The sequence below is a fragment of the Sciurus carolinensis genome, chromosome 8 (genome assembly GCF_902686445.1).
Source record: "Sciurus carolinensis chromosome 8, mSciCar1.2, whole genome shotgun sequence".
Taxonomy (NCBI): Eukaryota; Metazoa; Chordata; class Mammalia; order Rodentia; family Sciuridae; genus Sciurus; species Sciurus carolinensis.
The window spans coordinates 120,234,311-120,257,253 of NC_062220.1; the positions used below are offsets into that span (position 1 = coordinate 120,234,311).

General features: G+C 44.2%; 1 protein-coding gene across 3 annotated transcripts in view; it reads left to right on the forward strand.

The window, feature by feature from the left end:
- Nucleotides 1-1,341: 1,341 nt before the first annotated feature.
- Ggt5 (gamma-glutamyltransferase 5) overlaps nt 1,342-22,943 on the forward strand; it is a 30,394-nt gene continuing 8,792 nt past the window's right edge. For 2 of the 3 annotated variants that reach the window (XM_047562919.1, XM_047562920.1), the window contains exons 1-5: nt 1,342-1,862; nt 20,873-21,003; nt 21,266-21,361; nt 21,866-22,061; nt 22,661-22,818. In XM_047562919.1, the coding sequence (XP_047418875.1) occupies nt 1,690-1,862; nt 20,873-21,003; nt 21,266-21,361; nt 21,866-22,061; nt 22,661-22,818 (754 nt within the window). In that variant the 5' untranslated portion in view covers nt 1,342-1,689. The remainder of the gene's footprint in view (nt 1,863-20,872; nt 21,004-21,265; nt 21,362-21,865; nt 22,062-22,660; nt 22,819-22,943) is intronic. The other variant, XM_047562921.1, reaches the window with a different exon arrangement.

Consider the following 22,943-nt stretch of genomic DNA (forward strand, 5'->3'; position numbering starts at 1 on the left):
GACAACAGACGTTTTCCCTGGGTCTTTGCTCTGGCTGCCTCTGCACTCTGGCCTCTGCCTAACCAGGATGGCTGGGAGAGAAGGGGGGATGTTTTACCCCTTGACCCTGCTGTCCTTGTTGTTCCCTGCTCCCTGTGCTGGCCTCTGAGCTCTGAGGACTGTGGCGGGTGGGTGGGCTGGCTCCCACCCAGGAATGTACTTTGGTTCCTGGTTGAGCAATGTCACTGCAGAGTGGAGATCATCTGGTGGCGGGAAGAGGCTCCCACAGCCCACCCCTCCTTGAGGCAGCTGTGGGAACAGGCCTACAGGAAACAGCCACTCTGACCCAGGCTGACCAGGGGCTCTGGACACCGGGCAGGGAGGCTGGTAGGCTGTGACCTGTGCAGACTGTGACCTGTACAGACATAATCCTTCTCTGGGTCTCATTTCTTGGCTATACTAGAAGGTGGGCCCTGACTCCGTGTGGTCCGGTAGGAAGGGAGAAGGGAGCCACGGGGAGTGTTGGGTAGGAATCTAGCTTGTGATGTTTGTGCCCTGTACCCCTGTTAAGCCTAGTCAAACGTGGGCCTCAGTGAGCCCTCACTCCCCCAGCTCCTGCCCAGTTGGTCACCTTGAGGTCTGGGGAGAACAGGAGCTAGGCCAGTGTCCCCAGGGAAGGACCATAGTCGTGCCACCACAGAGGAACTGAGCTACAGAGGAAGTCTGGAGGCCCAGGGAGGCTAGCCTCACTCTCTGGAGACCCAAGGCCGTGTTTCCAGGACAGCTATTCCCAGGGATAGGTGGTCTAGTGGCACTGGGCGCTAAAGTTGGACACATGGCCTGTCTGTATCCCCTGCCATGTGGGTGACACCCTGGGCCCTGGGCCAGACTGCGGCTGAACTGTACAGAGTGACACTGTGTTGGGTCCCCCTTCCCTCTTCAGCCCCATTCCTGTGCCAAGTGGTTGCTGCTGTGTAGGCAGGGCCAGCAAAGGGGGCAGGACTGGGGAGTGGAGCTCCACTGTGGTGGGGAGGTGGCCTGGCCTCTCTGAGCCTGATCCAAGCGAGGGAGCTGGGCTGTTCAAACTGCTTTCCCTGCATTGCTGGTACCGGGGAAATGACATAGAAACCTTATACCCTGGCTCCCCAGACACAGTAGGCACCAGGTCTTTAAGCACATTGGGATGAGGAGACCCTGGGTACTGCCGGGGTTGGCAGGAGGGACCATGGGACCAACTGGCAGTGAAGGAGTTAACCATAGCAGCTGGCTCTTCTCTGCAAAGAAAAACTCCCCCTAGATGTCTGGCCTCCTGCCAGGGCCAAGCACTGGACTGAAAACTGGAAGTTCACCCGGGTAGCCAGATCTGCCTCTGTAGAGAGTGCTTGAAGAGGGTAGCAGCCCTGCCACTGCCGTCTGTCCTTGTCTTCGTAAACCCATCTGTCTGCCTCACTGACCACTGTTCATCTGTAAATGTTTGTCTGCATTTCTGTAAGTCCATCTCTATCCAAATGTCTCTCTGACCATCCTCTTTGTCCAGCTATCTAACCTGTATGTCAACCCATCTGTTTGTTTATCGCCAGCCCCACTGATTTTTCTATCTGTCCAATCATCTGTAAGTCTACTTGCACATCTTTTTGTCCATCTGTCCCTTTGTCTGACCATTGGCCTATCTACCCACCTGTCTCCCCTGTCTTCCTGGACCGCTGAAACATGGCCCAGGGCCACAGGGCCACAGTCAGCTTGGTCCTTCTTGGACTGGGGCTGGCACTGACCATCATTGTGCTAGCTGTGGTCCTCTCTCGCCGCCATGCTCATTGTGGCCCCAAGGCCTTTGCCCATGCTGCTGTAGCTGCTGACTCTAAAGTCTGCTCAGACATTGGACGGTGAGTAAGAGGTGGGTGGCTCTTGACATCTGATCCTTCCTGGAGACTTGGGTAGCAAGGGTGTGGAGAAAGGCACGTGTATGTACATGCTGGCTGGTGGAGTAGGGGCCATGTGGTTTTGGGTTCCAGCACTGACCAGGCCTGGGTACAAGGACCCCTGCACAGAATAGGTGGTAGATATGCCCCCATGGCAGATGGGGAACCACAGGGAAATGCCAGTGTGGGTAGAGATCCTGTGTGAGTCTATTCCTGGTTCTAGGGCTCGAGGTCCATCTACAACACACAGGTTGGAAATAGAGACCCTAACAAGGCTCTGCTGCCTTGCCCCTGGTCTGGCCCAGCCTGACTCTGATGGTCTGTACTGGCTCTATCAGCAAGGCTGTGTCAGTTACCCAAGGACTGGGGGATTTTCCCAGGATCATAGGCAAGAGGGTACGGGGGCTCCATATGTGGGTACTGCCCAGGACTAGTCTCCCCCTTGCCCCAGGCTTCATCTCCAAGTCTCTTAGACTTAGAAAACACCCCCTGCCAGTGCCACGTCCCACATGGCCTCCCTCCATATGTCAGAGCCTGGCCAGAGGGGTGGAGTGACTGACATTTGGCAGGCCAGGACGAGGGTGGTGGTGAAGAGGGGCCACAGCTGGCTCTTCCTGATCTTCTTCCAGGAAACTCAGTCCATGGGAAGCCTCTGCTGCCTGCCACACCACCGTCACTGGGGCGGGACATGGCAGGAAACTCCTCCCTGCCCCTTGCCTCCCACTGAGCCCCCAGAAGTCTGGGCAACCATTCCCTTTCCGCCAGCCAACAGGTCTGCTTCCCAGAGTATCTGCCTCACAGGACATTGTGAGGACTCAAAGTGCTTTGTAAACCTGGGGGTCAGTCCTGCTGCACGGGGGCCTGTCCCTAGCCTAGTCCCCTGGTTCCTGGCTTCACAGCTCAGGTGTGCTTTCTTCTATTGTTCATTTGTCCACCTTTTCATTCATTCCTTCCTCTCTTCATCTGTCCATCTATCCATCCTTCCCAGCTCTGATGGCCTTACCAGTCCCTGCCCCCTCCTGACCCAGTCCCTTATGTTCTCCTCAGGCTTTCTGCTTCCTCTCACATCTGCTCCTAGGACAGCAGTGGCTGAGAGTGGCAGCTCAGGGACAAGTCAGGACAGGCAGTCACTTTGTCTCCCCAGGGTGTTCCCAGGGGATGCAAGGGGTGAGGCCACCTGCCACCTCTAACAATGTCCCCGTCATGTCAGGACATGCTGAGATGTGATGCCTACTTAAACCCAAAGTCACAAAGATACTAATGAGACTGTTGGACCTCAGACCCCAGAGATGACCATGTGGGCCTGTTCCTGGAGTAAGGGGTACTGCCACATATGTCTGAGTAGGGTCTGGGTCGGTTGTGCCTCCCTAGTCTCTGTCTGGGGGTCTCCACCGCACACTGGGATCTCTTCTCTGAGTCTGCTTCCTTGCTGTCCCATCTTTCTCAGGCTTCCCCTTGGTGGAAAGAGCGGATGTGGTTTCTCCCCAGTGTTTTGTTAACGAACCCTCTGCTTCCTGTTCTTGTTTTAAGAAGTTAAGAGTGGGAGGGAGCCTGGGGCTAGTCTTAGCTGCTGCTTCAGAACAGAGATCAGGTGATCCCAGCTGGACTGGGACCCTAGGTTTGTTTTTCAGGACCCCTGGTGGGGGAAAGTGCTTTGGACCCTGTGAGTGTCCTCTAGTTGCTCACTTGAGTATGATAAAGCTGGGGGCCTCAGGAAGGTAGCATCCTCCTGCCAAGATCTCTTCCTGTGTGGCCCCTGGCCACACTGCCACAGCATCTTCTGGTGACTACCCTTAGAAGGGTACTTTCTCCCTCTTGTTCCCAATTCTCCACACCACATTCTGAGCCATCTGCAGCAGCCTGTGTCCCTGAGTGAGGGTTCCTAAGATTTATGTGAGGAACTAAGCCTCACGCCTAGTAAACAAACAATAGGAGCATGGTGACAGTGAGATCCCTTCCACTCTACTCTGTCGTCTCCCAGTATTTCATCCCAATGTGTTAAGATTGCGTGCAAACTGAGTGTTCCGAGGATCTGAGTGTCTTCTAAGGAAACTTCCTGATGTTAGGGAAGTCTTTCAGGTTTTGTGACTTCTGCCTGAAGTGGTTTCTCAGAAATTCTTGCCCTCCTATGAGATCCTCAGTGGGAGGACTTGCTTTTGTATTTGACTTAGGAGGAAATTAGATCCGCCTAGGAGAAAGGACCTGCCTGGCACCATAGTGGGCATGTTTAGCTGGAGCTGACATTCTTTGCCCCGTTATTGCCACTGCTGCCCCTGCAGGGGTAGAAATTTCCAGGGCTGTGGGAGGGGTGAGGTCTTCCCAGAGTCCCCCAACCCCCACCTTGGACTCCCGTGGGCTTGGCTCATGGAGGGCAGAACTTTATCATACTCAAGTGAGCAATTGGAGGTATTCATAGTGCCCCAGAGAACTTGCCCTGTAGGACCCTGAGGAGCAAGCTTCTTGACATCTGGTCTGGCACTGGGATGAGAGGTAGGGCATGACTGAGCCCAAGGGCTGGGTTTTGTTAACTGTTTTATGGAGTCCGTGTGTCACACCCTTAGTACATGGGGGAGCGGGGACATTGGATAAGTTGCTGCACCTTGTGAGCCTCTCTTTCCTTATCTGTGAAATGGGGCTCAGGTTGGTCTCTCCTACATGGGGTGACTCAAAACTCACAGGTGGTGAGGTCTGGGGCTCATCCACACATTGAAAGTGTTCCCTCCATGGCCACCACTCTGTCTAGTGATCTTCACCATGACTTGACCTGGACATGGGTCACCATGTCAGGACCTGAGGGGGTTAGGGTGTGGCCTTTAGTCCCTTTCTCCCAGGGCCATGGCCTTTTATTCTACCTCTTCCTCTCTTCCCAGCTCCAACCTGGGCCTGTGATCCTCATGGCTTTTTGTACTGTAGGCCAGCTCACCAGGAAACTACTGTATTTCCTCTGCTCTGGGACTCCGGAGGAAATACCCTTTGTGCCCAAGGACTATGCGTGTGTGTGCAAATGCATGTGTGGGAATACACATGTCTAAATGGATATATGATAGCAGCGATGATGACAGCAGGCTCCTGGCTCTATGAGGACAAGCATGTTAGAAACATGTAATTCTTCTACTGGCCAGAACTGCCCATATTTCACAGCTGAGGAAACCTCGGCTCAGCAAGCTGAGTTAACTCTCCTGGATCACGCAGCTGGTGAGTTAGGAACACCAGGGCCCTGGATGCCCCGAGCCTGCAAGAGTGTTTGCTGTGGTGCTGTGGGTGTGTGCCTCCCTCTCCACCTGCAGTATATAATATCCTCTTTTGTCCTCTATCAAGTATGTGAGGAACACCTACTATCTGCCAGTCATGGTGTAGGGATGCAGTGGTAACCAGGATGGACAAAGCCCCAGCTTCGTGGTTGGGGAGACAGGCAATACAACAATCTATAACCAGTGTCGGGGGATTGGATATGATCATGGTCATCTGGAGATCCTCTTTCTTGAAGTTTCTTACAATCTTTTGTCCATTTTTCTACCAGTTTGTACATCAAATGTATTTTCTGCAATATCTATTTTTATTCCTTTTAAAAAATGCAGTACAGTTGGGTGCTGTGGCACACGTCTGTAATCCCAGGGGTTCAGGAGCTGAGGCAGGAGGATTGCAAATTCAAAGCCAGCCTCAGCAACTCAGTGAGACCCTGACTCTAAATAAAATATTAAAAAAAGGACTGGGGGGCTGGGGCTGGGTGACTGGGGCTGGGGCTCAGTGGTGGAGTGCTTGTACAGCATGTGTGAGACCCTGGGTTCGATTCTCAGCACCACATATAAATAAATAAATAAAATAAAGGTCCATCAACAACTAAAAAAAAAAATGGAGTTGGGGGCTGGGGTTATGGTTCAGTGGTTAAGTGCCCCTGGGTTAAATTTCCAGTACAAACAAACAAACAAACCAACCCAGAGCTTATTAAACCACACTACCACATTTTCAACCCTAAAACAAACTTCACTTTGTGATTTAATATCATTTTACATATCACAAGGAATAAAAATGTGATTTGCTAATATTTTTTAGGATTTTTGGCTCTATGTTCATGAGGGGTATTGGTCTGTAATTTTCATTCCTTATATAAGTTAGTCAGCCTTTTGTTGTTGTGACAAATACCTGAGAAAAAAGACTTAGAGGAGGAAAGATGTATTTATGCTCACAGTTACAGAGGTTTCAGTCCATGGTCGACTGGTTTATTGCTTTGGGCCTGAGGTGAAGCAGAACATCATGGTGGTGGGAGAGTGTGGCTGAGGCAGTTGCTCAGCTCCTGGAAGCCAGGAAGTAGAGGTGGGGGTGGGGTGAGGACAGGGATAAGACAAACCCTTCTAAGGTATGCTCCTCCAACTAGCTTCCTCTTTCCATTGGTTGAATCCATTGGTTAATCATCAGAGCTCTCAAGATCCAAATACTTCCCCCAAACACATGGGAATTTGGGGACATTTCAGATCCAAACCATAAGAACATCCTTGTCAGGTTTTAGTAACAAGGTTATACTGATTTCATAAAGAACGGGATGTATTCTTTCTTTGGAATGTCTGGAAGAGGAGAGGCATTTTTTTTTTTTTTTTTTTTTTGGATTGGTGGCATTGCATCCTTAAATGTTTGGAAGAATTTGCTGATTCAGCCTTTTGCTATACTTTAGATCTTAAATGTCCCATGTGTTACAGGTTTAGTCCCCCATCTGGTGTTATTGGAAGGTGATGGAAACTTTAAGAGGTGGGGACTAGCAGGAGGTCTTCCAGTCATTGGGGGCATGGCCTCAAAGAGGGTTGCTGAACCTGGTCTTTTCTTCTCTCTTTTTTTCACTTCTTGGCCCTGAGGTGAGCTGTTTTGCTGTGCCATGTGCTCCTACTTTGAGTCAGCACAGGCCCAAGGCAATGAGGCCAACCCAAAACCTCAAACATTGTGAGCCAAAATACACTTTTTCTCTTTATAAGTTGATTATTTTGGTTGGTTGTTATCGTAATGGAAAGCTAAAACTCTTTCTAAGCCTGAGTTACTTGTGTGTGTGTGTGTGTGTGTGTGTGTGTGTGTGTGAAGCTTTTAAATAATGAATTTTATTTCTTTAATAGGTAAAAGACTATCACATTTCTATTTCTTCTTATGTCAGCTTTCCAAATTCTTTCCAAGGAATTTGTCTAGTTTATACAGATTGTCAAACTTATTGGCATAGTGTTATTTATAAAATCCCTGTAATATATGTCATCTATAAGGTCTGTAATGAGTCATATTTAGTGTCCTCTCTCAATACTCTTTAACAATCTTATTAGGATTTTTTAAAATCAAATTCATTATCTTTTTGAAGAATCAACTTTGGGTTTTATTGATTTTATTTATTGCATATTTATTTTTTCTTTCATTGGTTGGGCCTTTATTGTGATTCTTTTCTTCTATTTCCCTTGATTTAAAGTTGCTATTTTTAAAGGTATTCATCTGGAGGTACATCTTAAGAAACACAAATTATAAGATGAATATATAGATCATTGATCTTTAAACTATACTCTAGTATTTGCATTTAAAGCTACAAATATCCTTATTGTTGATATTAGTTGCATTCCATAAATTTTTCGTTGTTATTTTTGTTCCCCCCTAAATTTTTTTTTATTTGTATTTAACTTTTGTGGTGCTGGGAATTGAAGTGAGGGCCTTGTACAAAACAGGCAAGTGCTCTACTACTGAGATACACCCCGAGCTCTAAATGTTTATATTTTTGTTTTGATATAGTTTTAAACACATAGAAAAATGGAAAGAATGCCCATGTACCCTTCACTTAGATTTATCAATTGTTAATATTTTGCTTTATTACCTTTCCCTTTGTATATCTATCAACCCACATTTAAAAAAAATTCTTTTACTTGTAGATGGACACAAAACCTTTATTTTATTTATTTATTTTTATGTGGTGCTGAGGATCGAATCCTGTGCCTTACATATGCTAGGCAAGTGCTCTGCCACTGAGCTACAACAGCAACCCCTCAACCCACATTTTTGAAGAGTAAGTTTCATTCCTCAAACAGATCTGAAATTAGGAATTAGTAGAGAATGGTAACACTTCATCCTTAAATTCTTAAGCATATCTACTAAGAATAAGAAAATTCTCCTGCAAAACCTTACTATCATTGTCACACTCAATAAATTTAGCCTTTATATAATATTTCCTAATACCTGTTCAATTAATTTTTATGGTTGACTCAAATTTTCCCAGTTGATTACAATTATTCTACCATCTGTTTATCCATTATCTATCTATCCTTCCATCCATCCATCTAGTCTCATTCTTATGTCTATTCAGATTCACTATTCAATTAGTTAATGTCATGTTCCTTTAATCTTTTTGTTTGTTTGTTTTGGTACCAGGGATTGAACTCGGGCACTCGACCACTGAGCAACATCCCCAGCCCAATTCTGTATTTTATTTAGAGACAGGGTCTCATCGAGTTGCTTAGTGCCTTGTCGTTGCTAAGTCTGGCTTTAAACTTGAGATCCTCCTACCTCAACCTCAAGAGTTGCTGAGATTATAAACATGCTCCACTGCACATAGCTTCCAGTATCAAGCTGTATATTCCCTCAAACAGACCTGAAATTAGGAATTAACGTAGAGAATGGTATTTTAGAAACTAATATTTACAAATAAGAAAAAAAAAGTAAAAGAAAAAAAAAAAGACAAACTAAGATTTGGAAATAAGGAAGGTTGTTACCACTGGGATGCCATTTCTTCCAGGTTGTTTTCTGTGCACAGGGTCAAAAAGAAACATTTAGAAAATATGGCTCCATCCAAATAGCTCCAATCAAACCCACCGCAATGGAGTTCTTCCCCATCTTTCTTCATCCCATATTTGTTTGTCTTTCTTACTATAGAGACAATCAATATGTTGCCAACAATGTCAACATATTTATTTTCTTGCTCTATCCCATAACACTCACAAAATAGTTTCAGAATTACTTTAATAACATCACGGCAAACAACAAATCCACTAAGTAAACTTCATGTCTTTGCATGATTATTTTTTCTAGCTTGTATCCCTCAGAAATGAACAGTTAAATAAACTATGTTTACTGTGTGGGTTTTATCAGTACAATATTCTATTAGTTTTTTTTTTTTTCCAGTGTGCATTCAATTTTAGGGTCTTATTTTTTCATCCTTTTTTGTTTTAACTTTTTAAAATAAAAACTCAAGAGTACATTAGTATCGTTATATTGTGTATTGTGTGCATGTATGAATATGTAACAACAAATCCTATCAGTATGTACAACTATAATGCACTGATGAAAAACACATGGGAGAAAATGTATATTAAAAAGCATACTCAAGCCAGGTGTGGTGAGGCAAACCTCTAATCCAAGCAACTTGGGAGGCTGAGGCAGGAGGATTGCAAGTTCCAGGCCAGCCTTAGCAACTTAGTGAGACCCTAAGCAACTTAGTCAGACTCTGTCTCAAAATAAAAAACCACAGGTGTTGGTGAGGATGTGGGGAGAAAGGTACACTCATACATTGCTGTTGGGGCTGCAAATTAGTGCAGCCACTCTGGAAAGCAGTGTGGAGATTCCTCAGAAAACTTGGAATGGAACCACCATTTGACCCAGCTATCCCACTCCTTGGCCTATACCCAAAGGACTTAAAATCAGCATACTACAGAGATACAGACACATCAATGTTCATAGCTGCTCAATTCACCATAGCCAGATTGTGGAACCAACCTAGATGCCCTTCAGTTGATGAATGGATACAGAAACTGTGGTATATATATATACAATGGAATATTACTCAGCCATAAAGAATGATAAAATTATGGCATTTGCAGGGAAATGGATGAAATTGGAGAATATCATGCTAAGTGAGATAAGCCAAACTCAAAAAAACAAAGGACGAATGATCTCGCTGATAAGTGGATGATGACACAAAATGGGGGGTGGGAGGGGTTAGTGTTAGGGTTAGAGTTAGGGTTAGGGAGGGGGGCAAGAATGGAGAAAGGAAGGACTGTATAGAGGGAAAAGAGGGGTGGGAGGGGTGGCGGGGAAGGGAAAAAACAGAATGAATCAAACAACATTACCCTATGTAAATTTATGATTACACAAATGGTATGCCTTTACTCCATGTACAAACAGAGAAACAACATGTATCCCATTTGTTTACAATTAAAAAAAAAAGAAAAAAAGAAAAAAAAAAAAAACAAACCAAACCAAAAAAGGGCTGGAGGTGTAGCTCAGTGGTAAAGCACCACTGGATTCCATCCCTAGTATCAAAATTAAAAATTATACACACACACACACACACACACACACACTCAAAAGTCTTATTCCCATTTATATAACATTTACCCTATTCTTACCCTTTTAGAGGGAATCATTTACATTTGTTTCTGATTAATGCCCTCCCTCCATGTTTCTTTCTTTTTATAAATTCTTCTTTTTTTTCAGTCTGGGAATTGAACCCAGGGGCACCCTATGACTGAGCTATATCCCAGGCCCTCCATTCATTTTTTGATTTCTAAATATTTTTATTTACCATTTGAGTTTTAATCTCACACATTTGTATAGGATAATTCAAAATTGTTCCCAATGATAATCTGCTCAGAATTGCATCCTAGTTCAATTGATCTCGTTTCCTTCTCTTTCTGCAGTCAGCCTCACACTGTTGTAGCACCAAGAAGAAAACAGTTGTTGGTCACTTTCCTTACAGTGACATAGATTTTGTGTGTATATAAAATACATTGGGCAGGCTCTCCTTAAACTGTGGTTTGTATGACAAGGAAAAGGTAGAAAGAAATAGGAGAGTCTCATTATAAAAGAAACATGAATATATTTTGATGCACTAGGTTGCTTATCTAGCTAAGTCAGTAACTGTGTATATTATCTGCCTTATCACTGCTAAGTGTGAACATTTATAATTCAAGTTGGGAAGGAATCTCAGATACAATCAGTTGAACCTCTTCCATCTTATGGTTAAGAAAAGGGATTCAAGGAACTTAGGTGAAGGGCAGACAAGTACAAGAGCACAGCCTCAGGCCTCAGCTCCTCTGTACACAACATTCGTAGATCTCCTTAGATAGACTCATTTTCTAGTTATATGTATAAATATTGGCCCATGAATCACGTTTTTTGTTTCAGTCTGAGGCATGTCAAAAAAACTACTCAATTTTTATGTTTCCTCTGCACCACTTTTTTGATCTGGGTTGTAATGATGATGAGGATTGTCACCCCACTTGAGCTTAATGAAATTGCCTTCAAGTTTGCGGGTTAACATGAAAGCAGGATGTCACCAATTATCATTTATCTTTTACCCACAACTTTACATTATTACCTGTTTTCAAATCTAAGGAATAGATCAGTGATTCTGGATTTACCTTTAAAAGACAATGCCCAAGACAGTAATTAAGACCAGAGTGAAATGGTGCAGTTCTAACACACCAATCTGGAGGAATTTCTTTCTGCAGGTAAAAGGTAATATGTATTATAGAGAGAAATCTAATATTAGAAGGTATTCAGAGTGCCGGGTGTGGTGGTGCATGCCTTGTAATCCCAGGGGTTCAGGAGGCTGAGGCAGGAGGATCACAGGTTCAAAGCCAGCCTCAGCAACTTAGCAAGGCCCTAAGCAACTTAGCAAAACCCTGTCTCAAAATAAAAAATAAAAGGACTGGAGATGTGGCTCAGTGATTAAGTGCCCCTGGATTCAATCCCTGGTACCATCCCCCCCCCAAAAAAAAAAGATACTCAGTGGTAGCTCTCATTGTCCGGTATCTAAGAATGTGCTATACACACACCAAGAGGAATCTTAATGGTGGTTGTTTCTGCTTCAAAATTGCAAGCAATTTAATAAACTAAATGGAAAGATTAAACAAAATAACCAATACTAAATTTTATAATGCAATAATTCACATTAGCTTTTCAACTGAATGTAATAGAGCTTATTTACTTTCATAACATTTTCATAACTATAAAATTGAGATCTGTTGCTGGCCATGGTGACACACGCCTGTAATGACAGTGACTAGGGAGACTGAAGCAGGAGGATTGCAAGTTCAAAGCCAGCCTCAGCAACTTAATGAGGCCCAAAGCAACTTTGGCTTGAGCCCTGTTTCAAAATACAAAATAAACAATAAAGGACTGGGGATGTAGCTCAGTGGTTAAATGACCCTGGATTCAATTCCTGGTAATAAATAAATAAATAAGTAAATAAATAAATAAAAATTTAAAAAGTACAGTACTGACCAATGGGCTTGACTAACATGCATGTGACCCTAAATTCAATCCCCAGTACCAACAAAAATATAAAAGAAAGAAATACTGAGTACAGCATATCATTTATGAGGTTTCATTTCAGGCTGATTACACTGCTGTCCAACAGGAATAAGGCCAAACCAACTGCCTTCTATATGCAATTTGTGCTTTCCTGGTTAGAGAAGGTAGATGAGAGAGTTGTCTTGGATTATTACAGTTGGCAAAGAATTGATATGAGTGACTTTCAACAGGTTATTTACAGAGGCCATATCTGGTCAAAATGCCCAGCAAAGTCTCCCAGTATACAGTCACTTCGACAGTTTCAGAGCTTCATTCAGTCCATTCTAAGCTGACTCCATTGCTCTGGGCCTGAGGTGAGGCAGAACATTATGGTGGAAGAGAGTGGTGGAGGAAAGCTGCTCTGTTCACATCAGCCAGGAAACTGAGAACTCCCTAGTCCTTTTTAATTTGTTATTTTGAGATAGGATCTTGCTAAGTTGCCCTCTCAGGTCTTGAACTTGTGGTGATCCTCTTACCTGAGTGAGACCCTGTCTCAGAATAAAATAGAAAAAAGGACTGGCATCGTGGCTCAATGGTTAGGTGCACTGGGGTTCAATTCCTGGTATGAAAAAAAGAGAAGATTTAAGTATTACTATATTATATAGTCATATATTATGTTACATATGTTCTACTGTATTATATATAGCATATTTTTTAAATTAAATTAAAAGTGTTTTTAGTGGTAGGGATCAAATCCAGGGCTTTATTCATGCTGGGAAAGTGTTTTACCACTGCACTACACCTCCAGTTTATATTATAGATGTTATGTACTAAATATAATCATAATATTAGAGCTATAAGAGAGAGCACCCTTAGTTCTTTCTTTTATGGGTGTTTACTCTTGGCTGGTAGTTAATTTTATGTATCGACTTGGCATGGCTATGGAGCCCAGGTGTTTGGTCAAATGCAGATTTTCCTCAGCTTATGATGTGGGTACACTCCAATAAACCCATCATTAGCTGAAAATATTTTAAATTAAAAATGCATTTAGCTGGACATTGTGGCACACACCTGAAATCCCAGTGGCTCAGGAGGCTGAAGCAGGAGGATCTGGAGTTTAAAGCCAGCCTCAGCAACTTAGGTAGACCCTGTGTCAAAATAAAAAATTAAAAATGGTGACTGAGTGGTTAAACATTCCTGAATTCAATCCCTGGTACCAAAAAACAAGCAAACAAACAAACAAACAAAAATGCATTTAATTCACCTAACCTACCAGACACCTAGCACATTGCACTGCTGAGCGTTAGTTGTTTTCCTCTCGTGACGGTGTGGCTGACTGGGAGCTGTAGCTTGCTGCAACTGCCAGCATCAAGAGAGGGCATCATACCAATACTGCCAGCCCTGAAGCATATCCAAATTCAAAATCTGAAGTACAGTTTCTACTGAATGTAAAGTCAAAAATTTTAAGTTCTGCCATTGAAAGTTAGGGGCCATCTGTACTAGTCTAGATACTGTGGTGAAAGTACCCTGTAGATGTGATTAACATTCTTAAGCAGTTGGCTTTGAGTAGAACAGATGACGGTTCACGGTGTGGGTTGGCCTCATCCAATCCGTTGAAGGCCTTAAGAGCAAAACCTGAGGTTCCTGGCAAAAAAAGAATTCTTCCTCAAGACTGTAACAGAAATCCTGCCTCAATTTCTGGGCTGCTGGCCTGACATAAAAATTTGAACTTAAGACTGCAGCATTACCTCTGACCTGAATTTATAGTGACTTGTCTTCCAGATGTTAAGCTTGCCATCTCCCATGATTATGTGAGCCAATTTTGTTAAAATAAATCTCTCTCTCTCTGATGATGTATATCCTATTGGTTTGGTTTCTCAAAAGAAATCTGATCCAGTTTCCTACCATGAATAATACCCAAACTTGCCAGAAACCTCTACTTCCTTCTGTGATATATCTTTAAATATTATTATAATTGCTAATAATGCTTTAAAGTCTCCTTTATTTGGAATTCAAATTATTATTATTATTGTTATTTTGGTGCTGGGGATCAAACCTAAGGCCTTGTTCATGCTAGCACTCCAGCCCTGAAATTAATCTTGTACAGCTTTCTTCTTAGTATTTGCAAGACATATTTTTTCATCATTTTACTTTTCACCTTTCTGAACCCTTATAGAGAAGGCATTAGTTGGATTTGACTTTTTATCCATTGTTTAAATTTTTTTTGCATTATCTTTTTATATGTAATGTACTTAATGATTCATTTGGGCTTATTTTTTAAAATTTATTAGTGCATTATAGTTATACATAATATTGGGGTTCATTTTGACATAATTATACAAGCATGGAATTTAATTTGCTCCAATTCATTCCCCAGTACTTCCCCTTTCTTTCCCCTCCTTCCTCCCCTTTCATCTGGATTTAAATCTACTATCTAACCATTTATTGTCTATTTTCCATGACTGTTCTCTTTTTTCTTATCTCCCTTCTTGCCTTCTTTTGCACTTACTATTATTTTATTGTATTTTATTTGTTTTATAATTTAATTTCCTCCCTCCATTAGTTTGGTTAAGTATGTAGTCTTAAAGATTTTTTTTTTTCCTAAAAGATTACAGTATATTATTGTGTCAGTCAGCTTTCTGTTACTGTAACAAATCCTGAGATAATCAACTTAAAAAGAGAAAAGTCTTACCTTGGCTCACAGTCTTGGAGGATCCAGTCTATGATTGGTTGGCTCTATTGCTTTTGGGCCTATGGTGAGGCAACACACAACATTGTGGGGACTGTGTGGTGGAGCAAAGTCACTCATCTCATGTAGGGATGCAGAAAAGAGAACGAGAAAGAAGAGACTGGGCTCCACAATCCCCTTTTGAAGGCATACCTGGCATGACTTAAAACCTCCACAAGGTTCCACCTCTAAAGTTTCTTCTATCTCCCAAGAGTTCCACTCTGGGAAACAAGCCTTTCAATATAATTCAATTCAAATTATAGCAATTATTTTGGAGATGACAGCATGCTTTATTTCCTTACCAAAGTCTAGTATTTTTATCCTCTTCCTGGTTAATGCAAGAACCTTGGGACACTAACTAAATTTACTCCTTCATGACTATATGTTATTTTTTTTTGTGCCAGGAATTGAACTTAGGGGTGCTCAACTATTAAGTTACATCTGTAGTCCTTGTTATTTTTTATTTTGAGACAGGGTCTCACTAAGTTGCTTTGGGCCTAGCTAAATTACTAAGGTTGGGCTCAAACTTTCAATATTCCAGCTTCAGCCTCCTGAGCTGCTGGGATTACAGGCATATGCCATCATGCCTGGCCTCCAGTCCTTTTTATAAATACAACCTCACTATCCTCCTATTTCAGCCTCCTCAAGTTGCACCACCTTGCCTGGCCTTATGTCTGTGTATTTTAAGTGTGTGTGTGGTATATATACAAATATACCTGTGTGTTTTGGGTGTCTTTAGATTTACTTATATTAATAACATAGAGCCATATAAAAGTAAAGAGAATTGGATAATGAATCCCCACACATCCTTCATCCACCTTCAACCCCAATCTTACAGCCAAGTTGATTTTGTGTATACTCTCACTATATCATTTCAATGCAAATCCCAGATGTGATTTTACCCTTAAATATTTCATCATTCTTTATTAATTTTATATTTCATAATTTTCTATATTATTATATTTTGTACAAAGAACACTTTTTTAGATTTACCAACTCATTTATCTCTTCTGCTGCTTTTCATTCTTCCTAGCACCTCTGAGCTTCCATCTGGAATCTTGTTCCGGCTTGCCTAGAATACTTTTCAGCATTCTTTTAAGCATAGATCTGTTGCCGTCCTAGCTCCAGTTTCCATTTGTCTGAAAATGTCTTTATTCCACTTTCGTTTGTGGAGGATATTGTTCACAGACAGAGAATCCTAGGTTGGAAGATATTTTTCTTTCTTTGCTTTGAAAAATTATACTCTTGCCTCTCGTTTTCCTATTGAGAAGCCAAAGCTCAGTCTAATTTTGTGCTTTAAAGGAAATCTGTCTTTTTTCCTCTGGCTGCTTTTAAAAGTTTGGTCTTTGGCTATGAGCAGTTTTATACTAAGGCTTTTAGGTGGTCTTCAATCTTTGGCTTCAATCCTTCAATCTATGACTTAAATTTTTAAAAATCAGTTTTAAAATTTCTTAGCACTGTCTGTTTACTTCTTCCCCATTCATTTTCTTACGGAACTCCAATTTCAGATGACCTAAACTTCTTAATGTATCCCTGATGGTGTCTTAGTCAGTGTTCTAAGGGTTCTGTTCTTTCTCTCTCTCTGTCTCTCTCTCTCTCCCTCCCTCCCTCCCTATCTCCCCTCTCTCCCTTTCTCTTTCTTTCTTTTTTTTTTTTTTTTTTTTTTTTGATAGGGTCTTGCAATATTGTCCCGGCTGGCCTTGAACTCCTGGGTTTGAGAAATCCTCCTGCCCAGTCTCCCAAGTGACTGGAACTACAGATCTGTACTACTGAGCCTACAAAATATCTAAACTAAAATACAGAGAAAGCCAGGCAGCGGTAGTAAATACCTGTACTTCCATCTACTTGGAAGACTGAGGATCTCTCAAGTCCAGGAATTCAAGGATAGCCTGGGCAACATAGCAAGACCCTGTCAAACAAACAGGGAAGTAGGACTAGATACAGTGATGCATGCCTATGATCCCAATGACTCAGGAGGTTGAGGCAAGAGGATCACAAGTTTGAGGCCAGCCTCAACAATTTAGCAAGACCCTAAGCAAAATAGTGAGACTCTCTCTCAAAATAAAAAAATAAAAAGGACTGGGGATGTGGCTCAGAGATAAATTATCTCTGGATTCAATGCCTAATACCCCCTCCCCCCAAAAAAGATCCTAATTCCATTTTTCATAGTTGCTATCTCTCTGATGAAATTCTGAATTTTGTCATTTACATCTTGAAATATAGTTATTTAAAAGTCCATGGTATGGCTGGGTGCAGTGGTGCATGCCTTTAATCCCAGTGGCTCAGGAGGTTGAGGAAGGAGGAACACAAGTTCAAGTTCAGCTTCAGCAATTTAGCAAGGCCTTAAGCAACTTAGAAAGACTGTCTCAAAATAAGTGATAAATAAAAAGAGCTGGGGATGTGGCTCACTGGTTAAGCACCCCTGGATTCAATCAATAGTACCAAAAAAAAGTCTGTCGTCTGATAGTTTCATGATCGGGGCATCCTATGAGTCTTTTGAAAAAATGGTCTGTGCTCTCCCTTGAACTTTGTTCCTTCTGTCATATTCCCTTTTTGCTCAGCTATTTTTAATTAAGCATTGGAGGGCATATATAAAAATTGTTAAAAATAGCTGGCACAGTGGCACAGGCTTGTAATCCCAGTGGCTCAGGAAGTTAAGGCTGGAAGATTTGGAATTCAAAGCCAGCCTCAGCAACCTAGCAAGGCCCTAAACAACTTAGTGAGACCCTGTCTCAAAAAATAAAAAGGGATGGGAATATAGCTCAGTGGTTAAGCACCCTAGGTTCAATCCCTAGTACAAAAAACATTCAAAATAACTTATGGAAATAGTTTGAAGCTGAGGATTCTAAAATTCTGGGATCTTCTTTATCCAATTCCAGAGAATGAGATTATTTGAAATAGGGCCACAGTGCTCTGAGGGCTAGTCTAATTCTGGGTGACTGGTAAACCTAGAAGGACCCATTCCCAATGTGGGGAGTTTGCAGTATCTCTTCCCCCAGCCACGTGAGGATGTCAAAAAGCACTGTTCTGCTTCTCAGTCATCTCTTCCAGGATTGGCAGTTGTTTTGGGGGAAAGTAGCTCCAAATTTATTTTTACGTGGTGCGGAGAATAGAATCTGGTGCCTCACATGCTTGAGGCAAGCACTCCACCATTGAGCTACAACCCCAGCCCAGCAGATGTTTTCTGTTTGCCTGGCTTTTCTTGTTCTCTGTGGGAAGTTTGGTCTGAATTACCTAATCTCCCATCAAATGATTTTCATTTGACAAATTATTTTGTTAAAATATAAGGGAACAAGGCAGATGTGGGGTACCAGGTAGGAAGCCATTACAATAACCCTGATGACAGAGGTTGATGGTTTGGACCAGGATGGTGGTGATGGAGGTAGATCCCATAGGAATTTTGGCAAATTGGATATAGGGATGGAATAAAATGACCACTAAGGATGACTCTAGGATTTATGGATTGAACAAAAGGGCAAATGGTTATGCTGTTTTCTAAGATTGTGAAGGCAAGGACAGGAACTGTGTTGGGGGCGGGCATGGGAGGGAAATAAAAGTGCAATTTAGGTCATGGTAAGTGTGCAATGCTTCATCAATACCCAGGGGAGGTACCTGTGGATGGCTGTGCATGTGCATCTAGAGTCTAGTGAAGAGGGCTGGACTGGAAATAAAATTTGGAAGGTGTCAGCATAGAGTTTGCCTTTTATGGCATGAGTCTGGATGAGCTTATCCACAGACAAACTGAACCTGGGGCCCTCAATATCAGGGGGTCAGAGAGGTGGGAGAAAAACCTGAAATGGAGTGGATGGCAAAGGATCCCAGAAGCTAAGTGCAGAAAGGGCTTCTAAGGCTGGGCATGGTGGTGCACGCCTGTAATCTCAATGATTCTGGAGACTGATACAGGAGAATTCAAGTTTGAGACCTGCATCAGCAATTTAGCCAGGCCCTAAGCAACTTAGTGAGACCCTATCTCAAAAAAGTGGGGGGCTCAAAAGACTTAAAATCAGCATGCTACAGAGATACAGCCGATACAGCCACATCAATGTTCATAGCTGCTCAGTTCACAATAGCCAGATTGTGGAACCAACCTAGATGTCCTTCAATTGATGAATGGATAAAGAAACTGTGGTATATATATACAATAGGATATTACTCAGCCATAAAGAATAATAAAATTATGGCATTTGCAGGCAAATGGATGAAATTGGAGAATACCATGCTAAGTGAGATTAGCCAATCTTAAAAAACTAAAGGACGAATGATCTCTCTGATAATCGGATGATGACACATAATGGGGGGTGGTAGGGGGGCATGAATGGAGGAAGGAGGGACTGTATAGAGGGAAAAGAGGGGTGGGAGGGGTGGGGTGGAAGAAAAAAATAGTAGAATGAATCAAAAACTATTATCCTATGTAAATGTATGATGACACAAATGGTATGCCTCTACTCCATGTACAAACAGAGAAACAAGATGCATCCCATTTGTTTACAATAAAAATAAATTTTAAAAAAAGTGGGGGGCTTGTGTTGGGGCTGGGTTTGTAACTCAGTGGATGAGTTCTTGCCCAGCATGTATGAGGCGAGGCACTTGGTTCAATTCTCAGCACTGCATATAAATAAAATAAAGGTCCATTGGAAAAAAAGAAAGGGCTGGCATAACTCAGTGGTAAAGTGTCCCTGGGTTCAATTTCTAATATCAGTACCAAAAAAAGAAAGGACTTCCAGGGGGAGGGACAATTGACAGATTGGCAGTTTAAAAACAGGTTGGGAAGGAAAAATGAGGCTTGCTCCATTTAGTGAAAGAATGAGAGATAGGATCTTGGTCTCTGATGGGAATTTAGTGTTTCCCATTCTCAATTTACTATTTGGTTTTGATGATGGAGTTTATTCTTGTTAAAAATGTGCAATCACGCCTACAAATAGCAGACTTGTTTCTTTGATGCTTTTGACTTCCTTCCTTCTTTCCCATTTCGAGATTACGTATGTGCATGTGGCATCCATGTGGACCATTTGGGCCTGCAGCAGGGATACATAGCTCAGGAGCGGGAGAGTTAGAGTTCAGGATGGGCTAGTCAGGCCACAGGTAACTGAACCAAGGGAAAGTGCTGGGGTCAGAGGTCCCAAGAAGTGGACCACAAGACCTAGTTCTACTCCCTCTTTGAGTCTTGATTTCCTTGTCAGGAACTGGAGTTTAAGTTCTGGCTATTGAGGTGCTGGGGAGGTTCTTGGATATGGGGGGCAAGAAGCAGCCTTGGTGAGATGTTCAGGGCTGTGCCCCAGGGACAGGGGTTATCACTACACAGGCTATTCCAACCACACTTGAGAGGTTAAGGGCCCATTCCTTGGACAACTAGGGAGGTGGAAGCCAGAGAACATTTTCATAAACTTTGGACGCCAGGAGAAGCTGTGAGGCCCATCAGCCCTGTAGTGTTCTGGTGGTAGGACAGGATCCTGAGCTTACCTACCAAAGTCCAGTCTTGAAGGGTTTGGGGCCAGTGTGTCCCCAGTGAGATGAGGAGTGGAGTCCTAGAGTAGGCTTCAGGGTGGCCCAGGCCTGCTTCTGCCTGATGCAATGAGCCAATGCTACAGGGAACACCTAGGGAACCATGGCAGCAGAAGCACTTTGCAAGTGCAGGCCATATAGCACATCTCGTAGAGTGCCAGCCTATCATGCTGGCGGCCCGGGTTCGAGTCCCCAGCACTCTGGATTTCTGGAAATAACAAACAAAAGAAACCTACATTCCAGAAGCACTTTGCAAACTGAGTGCTTCATGTAGGACAAAGGAAAAGGCAAATGGCATCATACTTTGCAATCCGTAAAGTGCTGTGGATAAGCTAGCAGCTGGATTTGAGAGGACATCTCAGTGTGTTTTTTCTGACCTAACTTGGGGTTTAGGGCTACCAATCTGTTACTCTTCCCCAGTGAGCTCCAACTTAGTGAACTCAGGTGGGAAGGCTGGGGGTGACAAATCAGGCAACTGATTCTGCGCCATGTCCCCCAGAGCCATCCTCCAGCAGCAGGGCTCACCTGTGGATGCCACCATCGCAGCCCTGGTCTGCACCGGCGTTGTCAACCCTCAGAGCATGGGCCTGGGTGGAGGGGTCATCTTCACTATCTACAATGCAACAACAGGTAGGCCCCCGTGTGATACTCCCCCCACTGTGGGGAGAACAGACTTGTGCACAACCACAGGGTAACCAATTCCCATGCCCCTTCCTGGGTGATCTCAGTCTCCCCTACTCTAGCGCTTTGTCTCCACTGTGCTAAGTCCTTGTAGGCAAGTTCTATCCTAAGTATTAGCACAGAGAAGGAAACTGAGACCTAGAATAGGCTGGGGCCTATGGTTATACCTCTGATGGGCTATAACCATTCACTTACCCTCCCCCGACTCCAGGAAAGGTGGAAGTCATCAATGCTCGGGAGACGGTACCAGCCAGCCACACCCAGGGCCTGCTGGACCAATGTGAAAAGGCTCTGCCGCTGGGCACAGGTGAGGTCCTAGGAGGGGCCCCCCAACTCCACCCCACTAGACCACTGGGGCTGACCAGAACACACCCTGAAGGGGCAGTGTGCCTCATGAACAGGCTGACACCCGACATGGGAGGATGAGGGCTGGAGTAGGAGGAACCCATGCAGAGCCCCTCACCTGCTGGACTTTGGGGAGTCTTCCTGGAAGAGGGGTTCTCTGAGTGGGGAGGGGTGATTCAAAGTTAGAACCAGGCTGGTGGAGATGGGATAGAGGGACAGGGTCTGTTTCTCCAGTTTCTGGAGCCAGTTTGTGCAGGGCTCTATGGACCTAGAGATGGACTTTTTATCTGCACAGAAAGCAATGGGGAGCCATGGAGTTCTGTGTAGGGAGGGACATGGTCAGGACAGGACTCCAGGAGCTCACTCTGGCTGCTGTAGCTGGGGTGGGGGATGAGTGTGGGGGTAAGGAGGAAGCCCTGGGTGGGCCTGAAAGACACAGGGCTGAGGGAAGGGATACGCCATGCAGGGGCCCAGTGGATTGGGGTGCCTGGGGAGCTCCGTGGCTACGCAGAGGCCCACCACCGCCATGGCCGTCTGCCCTGGGCACAGCTGTTCCAGCCCACTATTGCACTCCTCCGAGGGGGCTACCGCATGCCCTCTGTCCTGAGCCAGTTCCTGAACAGCAGGTTTCTGCAGCCTTCCTTACAGGCATCGACCCTAAGGTGAGCACACACCTTGTTTAAGGCCGCTTTCTATTTGACCCCAGCCAAACCCCCGCTCTGCCTGGGCCCCTCCTCACACTGGAGAGTTGACCCTAACATAGTGCCAGGGTCTTAAGGCCCGGATGGCCAGTATTTTTCTTCTTAGGTCAAAACCTAGCTCAGAGATGCTAAGCCAGGAGGAGTTTAGTGCCCAAGTCATGGGAATTCAAGGGTGTGGATTTGGGGTCTGCCATCTACCTTCAGGCCCAGGCCTCCTTCTCTCTCTCTTTGAGGTGGTAGGAGGGCTTTGGCTGTTCCCTGCCCCACCAGTCAGCCCACTGACAGGTCCTCCCAGGGTCACTGGGAGGGCAGGCCTTGGGTGAACTTGGACTCACTAGGGTGGGTGCCCTCTCTGGACCAGGGCCATAAGTAAGGTGGTGGTATTCAACCCTTCCTGCTTCTAAAGAATCTGTCCCCTCATTGTCTAACCCAGTGCCTCAGGGCCCCTGGCCAGAACTGTCATTCCCATGCAGTCCCTAGGATCTCAATAGAACCCTGGCAGGAGTGACTGCCCTCTGGGACCTAGCCTGACCCTAAGGTTGCCCCTCCCCATTCCCCAGGCAGCTCTTCTTCAATGGGACAGAACCCCTGAGGCCTCAGGACCCATTTCCATGGCCTGCGCTGGCCACCACCTTGGAGACTGTGGCCACGGAGGGCGCAGAGGTCTTCTACACAGGGAGGCTGGGCCAGATGCTGGTGGAGGATATTGCCAAGGAAGGTCGGCTGCACTGACATTCCAATACCCTGTCCCTGCCAAAGAAAGAGTCAAGGGGGTTAAGGGTAGGCCCTGCTAGAGTGCTGGCTGCTCCCAGGTCTCAGAGAGGCAAGGCACGCAGCCTAGCC